Source organism: Nicotiana attenuata, chromosome 12 (assembly GCF_001879085.1).
Source record: "Nicotiana attenuata strain UT chromosome 12, NIATTr2, whole genome shotgun sequence".
NCBI classification, from domain to species: Eukaryota; Viridiplantae; Streptophyta; class Magnoliopsida; order Solanales; family Solanaceae; genus Nicotiana; species Nicotiana attenuata.
Genome location: NC_032000.1, coordinates 27597659 through 27615761, shown reverse-complemented (window position 1 = coordinate 27615761; position 18103 = coordinate 27597659). Strand labels below are relative to the sequence as shown.

The window sequence follows — 18103 nt, the reverse complement described above, 5'->3', positions numbered from 1 at the left end:
CCAAAACCAACGATCTACATTAGTCATAATGCATAACACGGGGCAAGTCATGCCGGGAACTGGCGATCAAAGTGCAAAAGCTCAAAATGACCGGTCGGGTCGTTACAAGACCTTGCCAATTCGGGGCGAACTTTCCTTTTGCTTCTTCCTGGTGTGGAAAGATACTTTTCAAAACAAGTTTTCCTACCTCGAATTGTCTTGGTCACACTTTCTTATTGTAAGTGCATGCCATTCTTTGTTTGTATAACTGACAAATACAAACTGCTGCCAAACACTTTTCTTCAATCAAACTCAACTGTTCCAATCGGGAATTCACCCATTCAGTGTCCTCAATCCCTGCTTGAACAATGATTGGGAGAGAGGGAATCTCAACTTCAGCAGGTATGACCGCTTTGGTTCCATAAACGAATAAGTAGGGTGTTGCGCCAACTGATGTACAGATAGTTATCTGGTATCCCAAAAGAGCAAAAAGCAGTTTCTCGTGCAATTCTCCAGGCCCTTGGACCATCTTCCTAAGAATCTTCTTGATGTTCTTATTCGCAGCTTCAACAGGTCCATTAGCTTTGGGCCGGTAAGGAGTAGAATTGCGATGCTCAGTTTTAAATTGTTCACATACCTCCTTCATCAGATGACTATTCAAATTAGCAGCATTATCCGTGATAATGATTTTTGGAATACCGAAACGACAGATGATGTTGGATTGAACAAAGTCTATTACTTCTTTCTTGGTAACTGCTTTCAATGTAATAGCTTCCACCCATTTGGTGAAGTAATAAATTGCAACCAAGATGAATCTGTGCCCATTTGATGTTTTTGGCTCGATTGGGCTGATGCCGTCCACTCCCCGAGAAACAAAAGGCCAAGGAGCCGACATAGGATACAACTCTGAAGGAGGCGAGTGAATCAACTCACTGTGAATTTGACACTGGTGGCACATGCGAACAAAACGAAAGCAATCTCGTTCCATAGTAAGCCAATAATATCATGCCCGAAGGATTTTCTTTGCTAGAATATATCCATCCATGTGCGGACCACAAACTCCCGAATGCACCTAATTCATAATCATTTTAGCTTTTTTGGCATCCACACATCTCAGCAAATTCAAATTCGGAGTTCTTTTGTATAGGATTTCCCCACTCAAAAAGAAACCATTAGAGAGTCGCCTAATAGTTCTTTTTTGATCCCTATTAGCATTTTCCGGATATTCTCTTGTTTTCAAAAATTGTTTAATATCACGGTACCATAGTTCACCATCCGGTTCTGCTTCAATTGTATTGCAATAACCATGTTGATCCCCAATTTTAATTTCTAATGGGTCAATGTGAGTAATGAGTACTACCCGAATGTGGAAGCATTGAGGCCAGGGTGGCCAAGGCATCATCTAATTCATTGGGAAACCTGGGAATATACCTGAACTCAATGGACTAGAACCTTTTGCTACGATCCTCCACATATTGTCTATATGGAATGAGCTTGATGTATCGAGTTTCCCAATTACCTTGAGCCTACCGAATAAGCAAATATGAATCTCCCATCACCAACAATTTATCGCGCCCCCTTATTCTCGCAAAATCGTGTTTCGACATTTCTGGGACAACTCCTTTCCTTTTGGGATGAGGTAAGGGATTTGAAGAGTCGCCACCTAACGGATTAAGGTGCGTTAAGGCACCTAAAGCAATTAACACATATAACCAGTTTACATCACCAAAGATCGGGTAAGGGCTCGAAATTACCTTGAGGGGAAGGTGTTAGGCACCCCTGAGGTCCACAACGGTGGGTCCCGACCGAACTTAAATTAAGCGAATTAGTCTTATAAAGGAAGAAAAAAAATTTAGACAAATAGATATTACTTTAAAAAAAGAATTAAAGGGGTCCTAGGTTTTTTAGCCTATAGGATCATTTCCATGCAATACTTGGTAACTTTCCCCAAGTTTGGGTGCCACACATCGCATTAGCGCACAGGTCATCATTTCCTTTGGTACCCAATTACTATCTTTCAGTTGTTACCTAAGCGTTCTAGTAGCTTCTAACTCGTGCCTTATGCGTGCACTACCCGTCCCTTTCCTATGGTCTTGGAGGTATTTAGGACCTCTATTTAGGGCGGTTCTAGACTGACCTATGTTGCTTAAATGAGAAAAATCTAGGCGACAAACAAAATTCAAATAGAACTATCATGTAAGGAGCAGATAAGGGCTCATGTTAACCTCCACAAATAGACAACAAATGCACGCAATTAAACAGACAACTTTATTGATTTAGGATCCTACAGGCAGGATATCTAGATGAGCAGAAAAGAATATAAGAAAGCAGCTTATTAAAACGAGCATTGGGACCTACGGGCTTGCCTACTGATTTGATTAAGTTCTGAATCTGGGCATGCTTCAGGCACCACGAGATCACAGTTTTTGACCCAGGATTCTTAATAAACCTACAGGTTTGCCTATTGTTAACAAGAACAGAATCCTATAGGCATGATGTCTAAAGGTTGATTAAAGACATATAACATGATTTCTAAGCGAATTACTTATTTTTAACTCATGAAAACTGAATTTATCTCTTTAGATCCTAGAGGCATGCTTTCTAATTTGCAGAAATAATTAACTCCTATAGACATGATTTCTAGGTGTCGAAACTGATTTGTTTATTTCCTATAGGCATTGTATCTAAGTTGAAACGGATTTTTTACCTCCTATAGGCATGATATCTATCAATCACATGTGGGCAGAATCTTAAGCACATTGCCAGGAAAGGTTATTATTCAAACAGATAGAATTCTATTGACATGGTCACTAATGCATATAAGTTGGAAATGTGCATGGATCCTATGGACAGGATTTCTAATGCAAAGGGGCCTATAGGGCAGGATTTCTACCCGATTTTCAGACAAAGATATAGAGAAACCCCACAGCTTTTACTAATAAACCCCAGATCTGTTTATTACAAAGATTATTACGGCCCAGAATGAATAAGTTACACAACAATGTCTATTATACTTTAGGGAGCCTTAGCAGGCCCAATATAAACCTGGGAGCCAGGCCTTCAAACACAACAGCTCTGAAACACTAGCAGCGATCCAAAATACCTTAAACCAGGCTTCCAGAGTGTCAAAGTTCCCAAAGAGCCTCAGGGACCCCAGGCAATGCTCACACTAGAACCACACATTCAACACAAAATTCATACGAGACTGGAAAACCAACCCTAATGTGTCAGAGTTCAAGGAGTCTCAGGGACCCTAGGTAGTGCTCACATTGGGGGTGGTAGGACCCTAGGTGTGACGACCCAAAGGGTCATCACCGAATTCCTCTCTTTTCCGTGCTTCCGAGGCCTTGAAAACCTCATTTCTGTGAAAAAATTCAAAATGTGGCTTTAAAATGATTAAAGTTGACCTTGGTCAACATTTTTGGTAAACGGACCCGGACCCGTAATTTGGCAGTCCTGGAGCGTCCGTAGAAAAATATGAGACTCGGGCACATGCCCGGAGTCGAAATTTCGAGGTCGAGAGCCCGAGAAATAAATTTTTCTGTGAAATTGTTTTTCTGAAATTATTAAGGAAAATGGAAATAAAAATTGATTAAAAGACTATGGTATCGGGCTCGTATTTTGGTTCCGACGCCCGGTACAAGTCTAAAATATGTGTTAAGCGCTTTCTGTAATGTTTGGTCGAAATCGGATGTCATTTGACGTGTTTCGGACCAAAATATCTAAAATTTGAAGTTATGAAGTTTGAAATGAAAATGATGATCTTGAGGCTTGATTCAATGATTTTTGATGTTATTTTGGCGATTTGATCGCTCGAGTAAGTTCGTAGGATGTTATTGAGTTAGTTTGTGTGTTTGGTTGGGAGCCCCGAGGGCTCGGGAGTGATTCGGAGGTGATTCGGGGTAGTTTTACACTTAGAAAACATAGCAGATTTTCTGCAATTTTTGCACAGCAAATCCCTTCTTCGCGTTCGCGTTCCAGTCACGCGTTCGCGAAGCTTCAGTGGTCCCTCTTCATCGCGTTCACGGACAATACCCCGCGTCCGCATAGCCCAGGCTTCCCCTTCACCGCGTTCGCGATTAGCACCACGCGTTCGCGATGCCTTAAACCATCCACCCTTCGTGAACGCGTCCTCATTCACGCGAACGCGAAGGGCATTTTTGCCCAGCTAATTTTTTAAGTTCAAAACAGAATCAGTAGCTCGGGATTTAGCCATTTCTTCACACGAGCTCCTCTTTCTAACACTCCATAGGCGATTTTGAAGAGCTTCTTTCTCCATAGCCTCTTAGGTAACTGTTCTTAACTTCTTTCCCTCTTAATTTCTTCCACTAATCACTAATTTCCTAGCCCTAAATCATGAATTCAAAGTAGAAAATGGGGGTTTTGGGNNNNTATTCTATTCACCCGGGCGCCGCGAAGATGTATCAGGACTTGCGGCAGCTTTATTGGTGGCGTAGGATGAAGAAAGATATTGTTGCATATGTGGCTCGATGTTTGAACTGTCAGCAGGTCAAGTATGAGCATCAGAGGCCTGGTGGTTTGTTTCAGAGGATTGAGCTTCCCGAATGGAAGTGGGAGAGGATTACCATGGATTTCGTTACTGGACTTCCGATGACTCGGAAGAAGTTTGATGCTATTTGGGTCATTGTTGATAGGCTGACCAAGTCAGCGCATTTTATTCCTGTTGCACCACTTATTCATCGGAGAGCTTAGCTGAGATCTACATCCGAGAGATTGTTCGCCTTCATGGGGTGCCAGTATCTATTATTTCGGATCGGGGTACGCAGTTTACCTCGCGCTTCTGGAGAGCAGTTCAGCAGGAGTTGGGCACCCAGGTTCAGTTGAGCACAGCGTTCCATCCTCAGACGGACGGCCAGTCCGAGAGGACTATTCAGATATTGGAGGATATGATCCGAGCTTGTATCATTGATTTTGGAGGCTCGTGGGACCAGTTTTTGCCTTTAGCAGAGTTCGCCTACAACAACAGCTACCAGTCCAGCATTCAGATGGCTCCATATGAGGCGTTGTATGGTAGGCGATGTCGGTCTCCGGTCGGATGGTTTGAGCCGGGGGAGGCTCGGTTATTGGGTACAGATTTAGTTCAGGAGGCCTTTGACAAGGTCAAGATCATTCAGGACAGGCTTCGTTCGGCTCAGTCGCGGCAAAAGAGTTATGCGGATCGTAAGGTTCGAGATGTAGCTTTCATGGTTGGTGAGCGGGTCTTGCTCCGAGTGTCGCCTATGAAGGGCGTGATGAGATTTGGGAAGAAGGGCAAGCTTAGCCCTAGGTTCATTGGCCCATTTGAGATTCTCGATCGTGTGGGAGAGGTGGCTTACAGACTTGCCTTGCTGCCCAGCTTGTCAGCCGTGCATCCAGTGTTTCATGTGTCCATGCTTCGGAGGTATCACGGCGATCCAGCCCACGTGTTAGATTTCAGCACTGTCTAGTTGGACAAGGATCTGTCTTACGAGGAGGAGCCGGTAGCTATTCTAGACCGGCAGGTTCGACAGTTGAGGTCGAAGAGTTTTCCTTCAGTGCGTGTCCAGTGGAGAGGTTAGCCTCCTGAGGCATCGACCTGGGAGTCCGAGTCTGATATGCGGAGCCGTTATCCTCACCTATTTCCCGACTCAAGTACTTCTTTCTTTTGTCCGTTCGAGGACGAACGGTTGTTTTTGAGGTGGAGAATGTGACGACCCAAAGGGTCATCACCGGATTTCTCTCTTTTCCGTGCTACCGAGGCCTTGAAAACCTTATTTCTACTTGCCTCGATTTGCGTGCGCTGTCCGGGCGCGTAGCCGGAAAGCTTATATGTTAAATTCTGTGAAAAATTTCAAAATGTGGCTTTAAAATGATTAAAGTTGACTTTGGTCAACATTTTTGGTAAACGGACCCGGACCCGTGATTTGACGGTCCCGGAGGGTCCGTAGAAAAATATGAGACTCGGGCATATGCCCGGAGTCGAATTTCGAGGTCGAGAGCCCGAGAAATGAATTTTTCTGTGAAATTGTTTTCTGAAATTATTAAGGAAAATGGAAATGAAAATTGATTAAAAGACTATGGTATCGGGCTCGTATTTTTGTTCCGACGCCTGGTACAAGTCTTAAATATGTGTTAAGCGCTTTCTGTAAAGTTTGGTCGAAATCGGGTGTCATTTGACATGTTTCGGACCTAAATATCTAAAGTTAGAAGTTTAAGAGGTTTGAAATGAAAAGTGATGATTTTGAGGTTGGATTCATTGATTTTGATGTTATTTTGGGAGTTGATCGCTCGACTAAGTTCGTAGGATGTTATTGAGTTAGTGTGTGTGTGTTTGGTTAGGAGCCCCGAGGGCTCGGGAGTGATTCGGAGGTCGTTCGGGGTAGTTTTACACTTAGAAAACATAGCAGATTTTCTGCAATTTTTGCACAGCAAATCCCTTCTTCGCGTTCGCGTTCCAGTCACGCGTTCGCGAAGCTTCAGTGGTCCCTCTTCATCGCGTTCACGGACAATACCCCGCGTCCGCATAGCCCAGGCTTCCCCTTCCCCGCGTTCGCGAGTCCTCTCTCGTGTTCGCGTACTAGCCAGTCCCAGACCCCAGCCCCTTCTTCTACNCGGACTTGTGAGACTTTTCCTTGTCTAATTGATAGATTCGATATAATGTGAATGATCTGAAGAGGAATTGTGATTTGTATACTCCTTGGATCGTTGGCTCGAATTAGAATGATTATGAGTAGGAAGTGATTGAAAGAGAAAGTGTTGTGATTTTTCCCTTGCCGGGACACGTAGTCTATTATTGTTGTTGCTCCCTTGCCGGGATATTTGGGCTGTTAGTTGTACCCTTGCCGGGTTAAATCGTTATGTTGTTGAATTTCCCCTAATGGGGCCTCCTTTAGAAAGATTATATGTATTATTCACTACGAAATGGGATCGTGTGGCACGCCGACCACTTATATATTATAAAATGGGATCGTGTGGCACGCCGACCACTTATATATTATAAAAAAGGGATCGTGTGGCACGCCGACCACTTATATATATAATGAAATGGGATCGTGTGGCACGCCGTCCACTTATGAATTAAGAAATGGGATCGTGTGGCGCGCCGACCACTTATATATGAGCCATGGTATTGAGGTAGTTTCGTCGTTATATCCGTTGACCTGTATTCACTGTATTTTCCCCGAGCATGCCCCCTCCCCCTTTTTAGTTGATGTTCTCTGTTGTTATTTCCGTTGACTTTGTATATATATATCTGCACAGGTTGTTTTGGGTAGGTCCTGTCTAGCCTCGTCACTACTTCGCCGGGGTTAGGCCAGGCACTTACCAGCACATGGGGTCGGTTGTGCTGATGCTACACTTCTGTGCTTTTTGCACAGATTACGGTACCAGAGCAGCTTTTGGACCTCAGCAGTAGGAGCGTTGGGAGCTTACTTCAGTCCGGAGATTCCCGAGGTAGCCTTGCTGGCGTCCGCATGGCCCGGAGTCTCTCTTATCTCTGTCTTTTGTTTGATTTTCCCTTGTATCGGATCAGACAGTATTGTATTGGTATTCAGACTTGATTGTAGCACTCTTTAGTAGTCCGTGAGCTAGTGACACCAGACTCTGGGTAGGGATTTGTTTTAAACTTCCGCATTTCGATTTCAGTTATATAAACTTAAAGTCTTCCACTTTTATTTAATTATTTTCGTATATTTATATTGTTGAGAAATTGTCAGAGAATGTTTAAAGTTTGGCTGGCCTAGCTCCGTTAGTAGGCGCCATCACGACTCCCGATGGTGAAAAAATCCGGGTCGTGACAAGTTGGTATCAGAGCACTAGGTTGCATAGGTCTCACAACTCACGGACAACCTCGGTAGAGTCTGAGGGATCGGTACGGAGACGTCTGTATTTATCCCCCAGAGGCTACGGAGTTAGTAAAAGTTTCACTTTTGTTCCTTCCTGTCATGCGATTATGTTTCTCAAACACTAATTGACTTTCTACTCTGTTCTTTCGCAGATGGCGAGAACACGTGCTTCCTCTTCTACCGCGCAGCAGCTCGAGCCCCCAGCAGCAGCTCCTGTGAGGGGCAGAGCCGAGGCCGTGCCAGAGGCCGAGGCCGGGGCAGAGCTCAACCCCGAGCAGCAGTCCCAAAGGTGGAGCCTCATGTTGATTATGATGAGGAGGCTCCAGCCGCAGCAGCTCCGGTGGGCCCAGCTCAGGTCCCAGAGGGGTTCATAGCCACCCCAGTTCTTCAGGACGCTCTGGTCAGATTGGTAGGCTTTGTGGAGAGCGTCACTAGAGCGGGTTTGCTTCCAGTAGCACCAGCCACTTCTCAGGCTGGAGGAGGGGTTCAGACTCCTGCTACACGTACTCCGGAGCAGGTAGCTCCCCAGGCTCAGGTTCCAGTGGTTCAGCCAGCTGTGGCGGTTCAGCCAGGTATTGTGACTCAGGTCGGCAATGGAGCGGCTATGTCCTCAGATGCTTTATGGAGGCTTGATAGGTTCTCTAAGCTCTTCACCACCACCTTCAGCGGTGCTCCTACAGAGGACCCCCAGGACTTCTTATTCAGCTTCCATGAGATTCTCCGGACTATGGGTATTGTGGAGACCAATGGGTTCGACTTCATCACCTTCCGGCTTGTAGGATCCGCCAAGACTTGGTGGAGGGACTATTGCCTATCTAGACCAGCAGGGTCTCCAGCATTGACATGGGATCAGTTCGCGGAGTTATTTTTGGAGAAGTTTCTCCCAGTTACTCAGCGGGAGGCACTACGCAGGCAGTTCGAGCGCCTCCAGCAGGGCTCTATGACAGTCACACAGTATGAGACTCGGTTCATTGATCTGGCACGCTATGCTGTTGTTATACTCCCCACCGAGAGAGGGAGGGTAAGAGGTTTATTGATGGGTTGATTCAGTCGATCCGTCTCCAGATGGCTATGGGAGCTGGTAGTGAGATTTCTTTTCAGGAGGCGGCCAATGCGGCCCGTAGAGTTGAGATGGCTCTTGCACGGGGAGGTGGTCATAGGTCAGACAAGAGACCCCGTCATACAGGTAGATTCAGTGGTACCTCGTCTGGAGGTAGGGATTCTTATGGTAGACGCCATCCTCCGAGGCCCTTTCAGTCAGCCCTGCAGGTCTCACATGGTACTTCAGGTGGTCGTGGCTCTCAGCCGCAGTCTTCTGACCATCAGCTTTTCAGTTCACCATCAGCACCTATCAGCGCACCACCACTCCGTTATTCTCAGCAGCCGAGGTCTTGTTACACGTGTGGCGACACGAGACATATTGCCAGGTATTGCCCTCGAGCTTCTGATAGCTCTCAGCAGCAGGGTCCTCGTCCTATGATTCAGGCATCAGGTGATCCACAGGCCGCCCAGCCAGCTAGAGGGGGGGGTAGAGGCCATAGAGGTGGAGGTAGAGATCATAGAGGTGGAGCTCGGACCGCCAGAGGTAGAGGCCAGCCAGCAGCCGATCGTCCCAGAGATATGGTTCAGGGAGGTGGGGCCCAGCCCCGGTGTTATGCTTTGCCAGCCAGGCCAGAGGCTGAGTCTTCAGATGCTGTTATTACAGGTACTATTCTGGTCTGTGATAGGGATGCTTCAGTGCTATTTGACCCTGGGTCTACGTATTCATATGTGTCGTCCTATTTTGCACCCTACCTGACTATGCCTAGTGATGCCTTGGGTATTCCTGTTTATGTATCTACACCGGTGGGTGATTCTATAGTGGTCGACCGAGTTCATCGTTCTTGTGTGGTAGTGTTTGAGGGTCTTGAGACCCGTGTTGATTTATTGCTCTTAGACATGGTGGATTTCGACGTTATATTAGGGATGGATTGGTTGTCCCCGTATCATGCTATCTTGGATTGTCACGCCAAGACCGTGACCTTGGCTTTGCCAAATTTACCCCGATTGGAGTGGAGAGGGACGCCAGGTCATGCCACCCGCAGTGTTATCTCATATGTGAAGGCTCAACGCATGGTCGAGAAGGGGTGTCTAGCTTATCTGGCGTATGTTCGCGATTCCAGCACAGAGATTCCTTCTATTGATTCTGTTCCTATTGTTCTGGAGTTCCCCGAGGTTTTCCCTTCAGACCTGCCGGGTATGCCGCCCGACAGGGATATTGATTTCTGTATTGACCTGGCCCCAGGCACTCAGCCCATTTCCATTCCGCCGTATCGCATGGCCCCGCCGGAGTTGAAGGAGTTAAAGGACCAGTTGCATGACTTACTAGAGAAGGGTTTTATCAGGCCTAGTGTTTCTCCTTGGGGTGCGCCGGTGTTATTTGTGAAGAAAAAGGATGGATCGATGAGGATGTGCATTTATTACCGGCAATTGAACAAAGTGATGATAAAGAACAAGTATCCACTGCCGAGGATTGATGATTTGTTTGACCAGCTTCAGGGTGCAAGGGTGTTTTCAAAGATAGACTTGAGATTTGGCTACCATCAGCTGAGGATTAGTGCATCCGATGTCCCTACGACAGCATTCCGCACTCGGTACGGGCATTATGAGTTCCTGGTCATGTCGTTTGGGTTGACCAATGCCCCAGCAGCATTCATGGAGTTGATGAACCGAGTGTTCAGGCCATATTTGGACATGTTCGTGATAGTCTTTATTGATGATATTCTGGTGTACTCCGCAGCTAGGAGGAGCACGAGCAGCACCTCAGAGTGGTTCTTCAGACTCTGAAGGATAGTCAGTTATATGCTAAGTTCTCGAAGTGCGAGTTCTGGTTGAGTTCGGTTGTATTTCTGGGTCATGTTGTATTAGCAGAGGGTATTCAGGTGGACCTGAAGAAGATTGATGCAGTCAAGAACTGGCCTCGACCAGCATTGGCTACAGAGATTCGGAGTTTCTTGGGGTTAGCAGGTTATTACTGCTGGTTTGTGGAAGGATTTTCATCCATAGCAACCACGATGACCAGATTGACCCAGAAGGGTGCCCAGTTCAGATGGTCGGATGAGTGTGAGGCGAGCTTTCAGAAGCTCAAGACAGCTCTGACTACGACACCGATATTGGTTTTGCCCACGGGCTCAGGGCCTTATACAGTTTATTGTGATGCTTCCCGTATTGGGCTTGGTGCGGTATTGATGCAGGATGGCAGAGTCATTGTTTATGCTTCGAGGCAGTTGAAGATCCACGAGAAGAATTATCCGGTTCATGATCTCGAGTTGGCAGCCATAGTTCATGCTTTGAAGATTTGGAGGCATTACCTATATGGTGTGACATGTGAGGTGTACACTGATCACAAGAGTCTGCAATACTTGTTCAAGCAGAAGGAGTTGAACTTGAGGCAGCGGAGGTGGTTGGAGCTGTTGAAGGATTATGATGTTACTATTTTGTACCACCCGGGGAGAGCCAATGTGGTGGCCAATGCGTTGAGTAGGAAGTCCGCCAGCATGGGTAGTCTTGCTTATGTTCCGGTCAGCCAGAGACCGCTTGCTTTGGATATTCAGGTCCTGGCCAATCGATTTGTGAGGTTGGACATTTCTGAGCCTAGCAGAGTGTTAGCTTGTACGGTCGCTCGTTCTTCATTATTGGAGCGTATCCGTGATCGGCAGTTTGATGATCCCCATTTGTGTGTCCTGAGAGACGGTGCAGCGTGGAGGTGCCACGAAGGTGACCTTAGATGATGATGGTGTTTTGAGGTTGCAGGGGCGAGTTTGTGTGCCCAATGTCGATGGGATTCGAGAGTCGATCTTAGCGGAGGCCCATAGCTCTCGGTATTCTATTCACCCGGGCGCCGCGAAGATGTATCAGGACTTGCGGCAGCTTTATTGGTGGCGTAGGATGAAGAAAGATACTGTTGCATATGTGGCTCGATGTTTGAACTGTCAGCAGTTTAAGTATGAGCATCAAAGTCCTGGTGGTTTATTTCAGAGGATTGAGCTTCCCGAGTGGAAGTGGGAGAGGATTACCATGGATTTCGTTACTGGACTTCCGATGACTCGGAAGAAGTTTGATGCTATTTGGGTCATTGTTGATAGGCTGACCAAGTCAGCGCATTTTATTCCTGTTGTAGCCCCTTATTCATCGGAGAGGTTAGCTGAGATCTACATCCGAGAGATTGTTCGCCTTCATGGGGTGCCGGTATCTATTATTTCGGATCGGGGTACGCAGTTTACCTCGCGCTTCTGGAGAGCAGTTCAGCAGGAGTTGGGCACCCAGGTTCAGTTGAGCACAGCGTTCTATCCTCAGACGGACGGCCAGTCCGAGAGGACTATTCAGATATTGGAGGATATGCTCCGAGCCTGTGTCATTGATTTCGGAGGCTCGTGGGACTAGTTCTTACCTTTAGCGGAATTTGCCTACAACAACAGCTACCAGTCCAGCATTCAGATGGCTCCATACGAGGCGTTGTATGGTAGGCAATGTCGGTCTCCAGTCGGATGGTTTGAGTCGGGGGAGGCTCGGTTATTGGGTACAGATTTAGTTCAGGAGGCCTTGGACAAGATCAAGATCATTCTGGACAGGCTTCGTTCGGCTCAGTCGCGGCAAAAGAGTTATGCGGATCGTAAGGTTCGAGATATAGCTTTCATGGTTGGTGAGCGGGTCTTGCTCCGAGTGTCACCTATGAAGGGCGTGATGAGATTTAGGAAGAAGGGCAAGCTTAGCCCTAGGTTCATTGGCCCATTTGAGATTCTCGATCGTGTGGGAGAGGTGGCTTACAGACTTGCCTTGCCGCCCAGCTTGTCAGCCGTGCATCCAGTGTTTCATGTGTCCATGCTTCGGAGGTATCACGGCGATCCAGCCCACGTGTTAGATTTCAGCACTGTCCAGTTGGACAAGGATCTGTCTTACGAGGAGGAGCCGGTAGCCATTCTAGACCGGCAGGTTCGGCAGTTGAGGTCGAAGAGTTTTCCTTCAGTGCGTGTCCAGTGGAGAGGTCAGCCTCCTGAGGCATCGACCTGGGAGTCCGAGTCTGATATGCGGAGCCGTTATCCTCACCTATTTCCCAACTCAGGTACTTCTTTCTTTTGTCCGTTCGAAGATTAGAGGTGGAGAATGTGACGACCCAAAGGGTCATCACCGGATATCTCTCTTTTCCGTGCTTCCGAGGCCTTGAAAACCTCATTTTTGCTTGCCTCAATTTGCGTGCGCAGTCCGGGCGCGTAGCCGGAAAGCTTATATGTTATATTCTGTGAAAAATTTCAAAATGTGGCTTTAAAATGATTAAAGTTGACTTTGGTCAACATTTTCGATAAACGGACCCGGACCCGTTATTTGACGGTCCCGGAGGGTCCGTAGAAAAATATGAGACGCGGGCATATGCCCGGAGTCGAATTTCGAGGTCGAGAGCCCGAGAAATGGATTTTTCTGTGAAATTGTTTTTTGTGAAATTATTAAGGAAAATGGAAATGAAAATTGATAAAAAGGCTATGGTATCGGGCTCGTATTTTGGTTCCAACGCCCGGTACAAGTCTTCAATATGTGTTAAGCGCTTTCTGTAAAGTTTGGGTGAAATCGGGTGTCATTTGACGTGTTTCGGACCTAAATATCTAAAGTTAGAAGTTCAAGAAGTTTGAAATGAAAATGATGATTTTGAGGTTGGATTCACATTTTGATGTTATTTTGGCAATTTGATCGCTCGACTAAGTTCGTAGGATGTTATTGAGTTAGTGTGTGTGTTTGGTTGGAAGCCCCGAGGGCTCGGGAGTGATTCGGAGGTGGTTCGGGGTAGTTTTACACTTAGAAAACATAGCAGATTTTCTGCAATTTTTGCACAGCAAATCCCTTCTTCGCGTTCGCTTTCCAGTCATCGCGTTGGCGGACAATACCCCGCGTCCGCATAGCCCAGGCTTCCCCTTCACCGCGTTCGCGAGTCCTCTCTCGCGTTCGCGTACTAGCCAGTCCCAGACCCCCAGCCCCTTCTTCTACGCGTTCGCGATTAGCACCACGCGTTCGCGATGCCTTAAACCATCCACCCTTCGCGAACGCGTCCTCATTCACGCGAACGCGAAGGGCATTTTTGCCCAGCGAATTTTTTTAAGTTCAAAACAGAATCAGTAGCTCGGGATTTAGCCATTTCTTCACACGAGCTCCTCTCTCTAACACTCCATAGGCGATTTTGAAGAGCTTCTTTCTCCATAGCCTCTTAGGTAAGTGTTCTTAACTTCTTTCCCTCTTAATTTCTTCCACTAATCACTAATTTCCTAGCCCTAAATCATGAATTCAAAGTAGAAAATGGGGGTTTTTGGGTAGAGTTAGGGCTTTGGGGATTTTGGGTGATTCAACCTCAATTTGGGGTCGAATCTTGAAACAAATTATATATTTGAACTCGTGGGGTTATGGGTGATTGGGTTTGGGTCCGAGCCTCGTGTTTNCTCATTTTTACTTGGCTCGATTTGCGTGCGCAGTCCGAGCGCGTAGCCGGAAAGCTTATATGTTATATTCTGTGAAAAATTTCAAAATGTGGCTTTAAAATGATTAAAGTTGACTTTGGTCAACATTTTCGATAAACGGACCCGGACCCGTTATTTGACGGTCCCGGAGGGTCCGTAGAAAAATATGAGACGCGGGCATATGCCCGGAGTCGAATTTCGAGGTCGAGAGCCCGAGAAATAAATTTTTATGTGAAATTGTTTTTCTGAAATTATTAAGGAAAATGGAAATGAAAATTGATTAAAAGACTATGGTATCGGGCTCGTATTTTGGTTCCGACTCCCGGTACAAGTCTTAAATATGTGTTAAGCGCTTTCTGTAAAGTTTGGGTGAAATCGGGTGTCATTTGACGTGTTTCGGACCTAAATATCTAAAGTTAGAAGTTCAAGAAGTTTGAAATGAAAATGATGATTTTGAGGTTGGATTCACATTTTGATGTTATTTTGGCAATTTGATCGCTCGACTAAGTTCGTAGGATGTTATTGAGTTAGTGTGTGTGTTTGGTTGGGAGCCCCGAGGGCTCGGGAGTGATTCGGAGGTGGTTCGGGGTAGTTTTACACTTAGAAAACATAGCAGATTTTCTGCAATTTTTGCACAGCAAATCCCTTATTCGCGTTCGCGTTACAGTCACGCGTCCGCGAAGCTTCAGTGGTCCCTCTTCATCGCGTTCGCGGACAATACCCCGTGTCCGCATAGCCTAGGCTTCCCCTTCACCGCGTTCGCGAGTCCTCTCTCGCGTTCGCGTACTAGCCAGTCCCAGACCCCAGCCCCTTCTTCTACGCATTCGCGATTAGCACCTCGCGTTCGCGATGCCTTAAACCATCCACCCTTTGCGAACGCGTCCTCATTCACGCGAACGCGAAGGGCATTTTTGCCCAGCGAATTTTTATGTTCAAAACAGAACATTCCATTACGGGAATTCTTCACTTCTTCTCACGAGCTCTCTTCTCCATCAAGCCTTAGGACTCCATTGAAGCTCCCCTCTTCCAAGACTTTTTGGGTAAGTAATTCCCCACCTAATTCCTTCATTTTTCTTCACTAATTAGTGAATTCCTAGGCCTAAAATCATGAAATCAAAGTAGAAATTAGGGGTTTTGGGTAGAGTTAGGGTTTTGATAATTTTGGGTGATTCAACCTCAATTTGGGGTCGAATCTTGGAATAAATTATATATTTGAACTCGTGGGGTTATGGGTGATTGGGTTTGGGTCCGAGCCTCGTGTTTGGACCATGTGGGACCGGTGTCGAATTTTGGTGTTTTTGGAAGAATGATAGGAATTTTATTTCTAGGCTATGGGACTATGTTTTTGAGCCCTTATTGATATTATTGAACTAATTATGCCTAGATATCATTGTTTCGGAGTTGGATTGTAGAGGAAAGGCGGTATTAGAGAGTTGATTGCTATTCTTGGACCGAGGTAAGTGTTTGTTCTAACTTTGGCTTGAGGGAATAGGATTAGGATGTTATTTGCTACTTGCTAAATGTGGAGTACGGTGTATAGGCATGGTGACGGTTGTCTATGCACCGGAGTCTAGCATGACCGTGAGTCTTAATTGCTTTTAATTCGAATGATGTGACACAACTTCCTTGTTTAATTGATAAATTTCATATAATGTGAACGGTTGAGGAAGAATTGTGATTGGTATATTTTGGAGCGTTGGCTCGAACTAGAATGTGATAACTGAGAAAGAAGTGATTAAAAGAGAAAGTGTTGTGACTTTTCCCTTGCCGGGACACGTAGTCTATTATTGTTGTTGCTCCCTTGCCGGGATATTTGGGCTGTTAGTTGTACCCTTGCCGGGTTAAACCGTTGTGTTGTTGAATTCCCCCTAATGGGGCCCCCTTTAGAAAGATTATATGTATATATATTATGAAATGGGATCGTGTGGCACACCGACCACTTATATGTTATGAATTGGGATCGTGTGGCACGCCGACCACTTTATTATGAAATGGGATCGTGTGGCATGCCGTCCACTTATGAATCAAGAAATGGGATCGTGTGGCGCGCCGACCACTTATATATTATGAAATGGGATCGTGTGGCACGCCGTCCACTTATGAATTAAGAAATGGGATCGTGTGGCGCGCCGACCACTTATATATGAGCTATGGTATTGAGATAGTTTCGTCGTTATATCCGTTGATCTGTATTCACGGTATTTTCCCCGAGCATGCCCCCTTCCCCTTTTTAGTTGATGTTCTCTGTTGTTATTTCTGTTGCCTTTGTATTTATATATCTGCACAGGTTGTTTTTGGTAGGTCCTGTCTAGCCTCGTCACTACTTCGCCGGGGTTAGGCCAGGCACTTACCAGCACATGGGGTCGGTTGTGCTGATGCTACACTTCTGTGTTTTTTTGCACAGATCATAGTACCGGAGCAGGAGCTTTTGGACAGCAGTAGGAGCGTTGGGAGCTTACTTCAGTCCGGAGATTTCCGAGGTAGCCTTGCTGGCGTCCGCATGGCCCGGAGTCTCTCTTATCTCTGTCTTTCGTTTGATTTCCCTTGTATCGGATCAGAAAGTACTGTACTCTTATTCAGACTTTGTATTTAGCATTCAGTAGAAGTTCGTGAGTTAGTGACACCAGATCTGGGTAGAGGTGTATTTGAATTTCCGCACTTGGTTTCAGTTATTTATATTTCGAGACTTTCGCTTTTATATTAAGTGCCTCGTTCTTCGTTATACTGTTAATGATGTTGAGAGAAGTGTTAAATTAATTGGCTTGCCTAGCTCCTATTAGTAGGCACCATCACGACTCCCGAGGGTGGGAAATCCAGGTCGTGACACTAGGTAACTAAGAATTGAAGTTTGAAAACCAGGACATGGGGGGGGGGGGGGGTAGGGGACAGTTTTTAGAAAACAACTTGATTTTTAGGAGCAAACAGATTCATATTACAAGACTGCAAACAGAATTTCACCTAGAACAAACACAATTCTTATTTAGTAAATAGTTCAAATAGATTGGTATTGATTCAGACATGGATACTGTACTAGCATTTAAGCAATCACAAAAGAGCAAGGATACTTGAACTAATAGACAGAGTTGGCAGCATATTACATGTTTGCAGAACACGGAACATACAATTGTTTATATAAGGTTTCATATTACTAGAGATAACTTAGTTAACTAGGCGAAATCATATGGCATATAGCAAACATAAGCATGCCGAAATCTCAAACTAATAAGCACATAGGGTTGAATATGGTAACAGAGACTAAAGCATGCTAGTTGAGAAAGCAGTAACAGAAAATCATGCTGAGGTCGAAATAAACTACAAGACAGAATAAGATAACATAAACTGAAACATGCTAGTTGAGAAAGGAGTAAACAGGAATCATAGATCACACAGAAACATGCTGAGGTTTGAAATAAACTAACAACATAAACACATGGAATAGAATAGGATAACAGGAGTTAACACATACCAGTTAGGAAGAAAGTGAACAGGAATGTAATGGCAATTTAAATCCAAAGAGTTTAGCCTTGGCTTCCAGCCGGCTAAACAGTGAGAAATTGGAGTAGTCACACCAAGAGAGAACTTAAATCCTTTGAAGAAAATCAGAGAGCTTTTGAGTAGTAAAGTGAAGAAATTATAAGAGTGTGTAAATGTGAGTGTAAGTCTGTAAGCGTGAGCGTGTGTGTGTGTTAAAATCAGAGTAACGAAAGGTTTTTCATAGCATATAGTAGAGCAAAACCAAATAAGGTAGGAGAATCAATGGCAAACAAATAAGGCAAAGAGATCGGTTACTCAGCCAACATGGCTAACAGGAATCAATTAAAG

At 45.6% G+C, this 18103-nt stretch overlaps 1 protein-coding gene and 1 pseudogene across 1 annotated transcript; one reads left to right on the top strand and one right to left on the bottom strand.

The window, feature by feature from the left end:
- LOC109235978 (uncharacterized protein K02A2.6-like) lies at window positions 203–967 on the bottom strand. Its single transcript, XM_019402219.1, has one exon. It carries the CDS (start codon window positions 965–967, stop codon window positions 203–205), a length of 765 nt encoding a protein of 254 aa, XP_019257764.1.
- LOC109236205 lies at window positions 9462–12887 on the top strand (annotated as a pseudogene).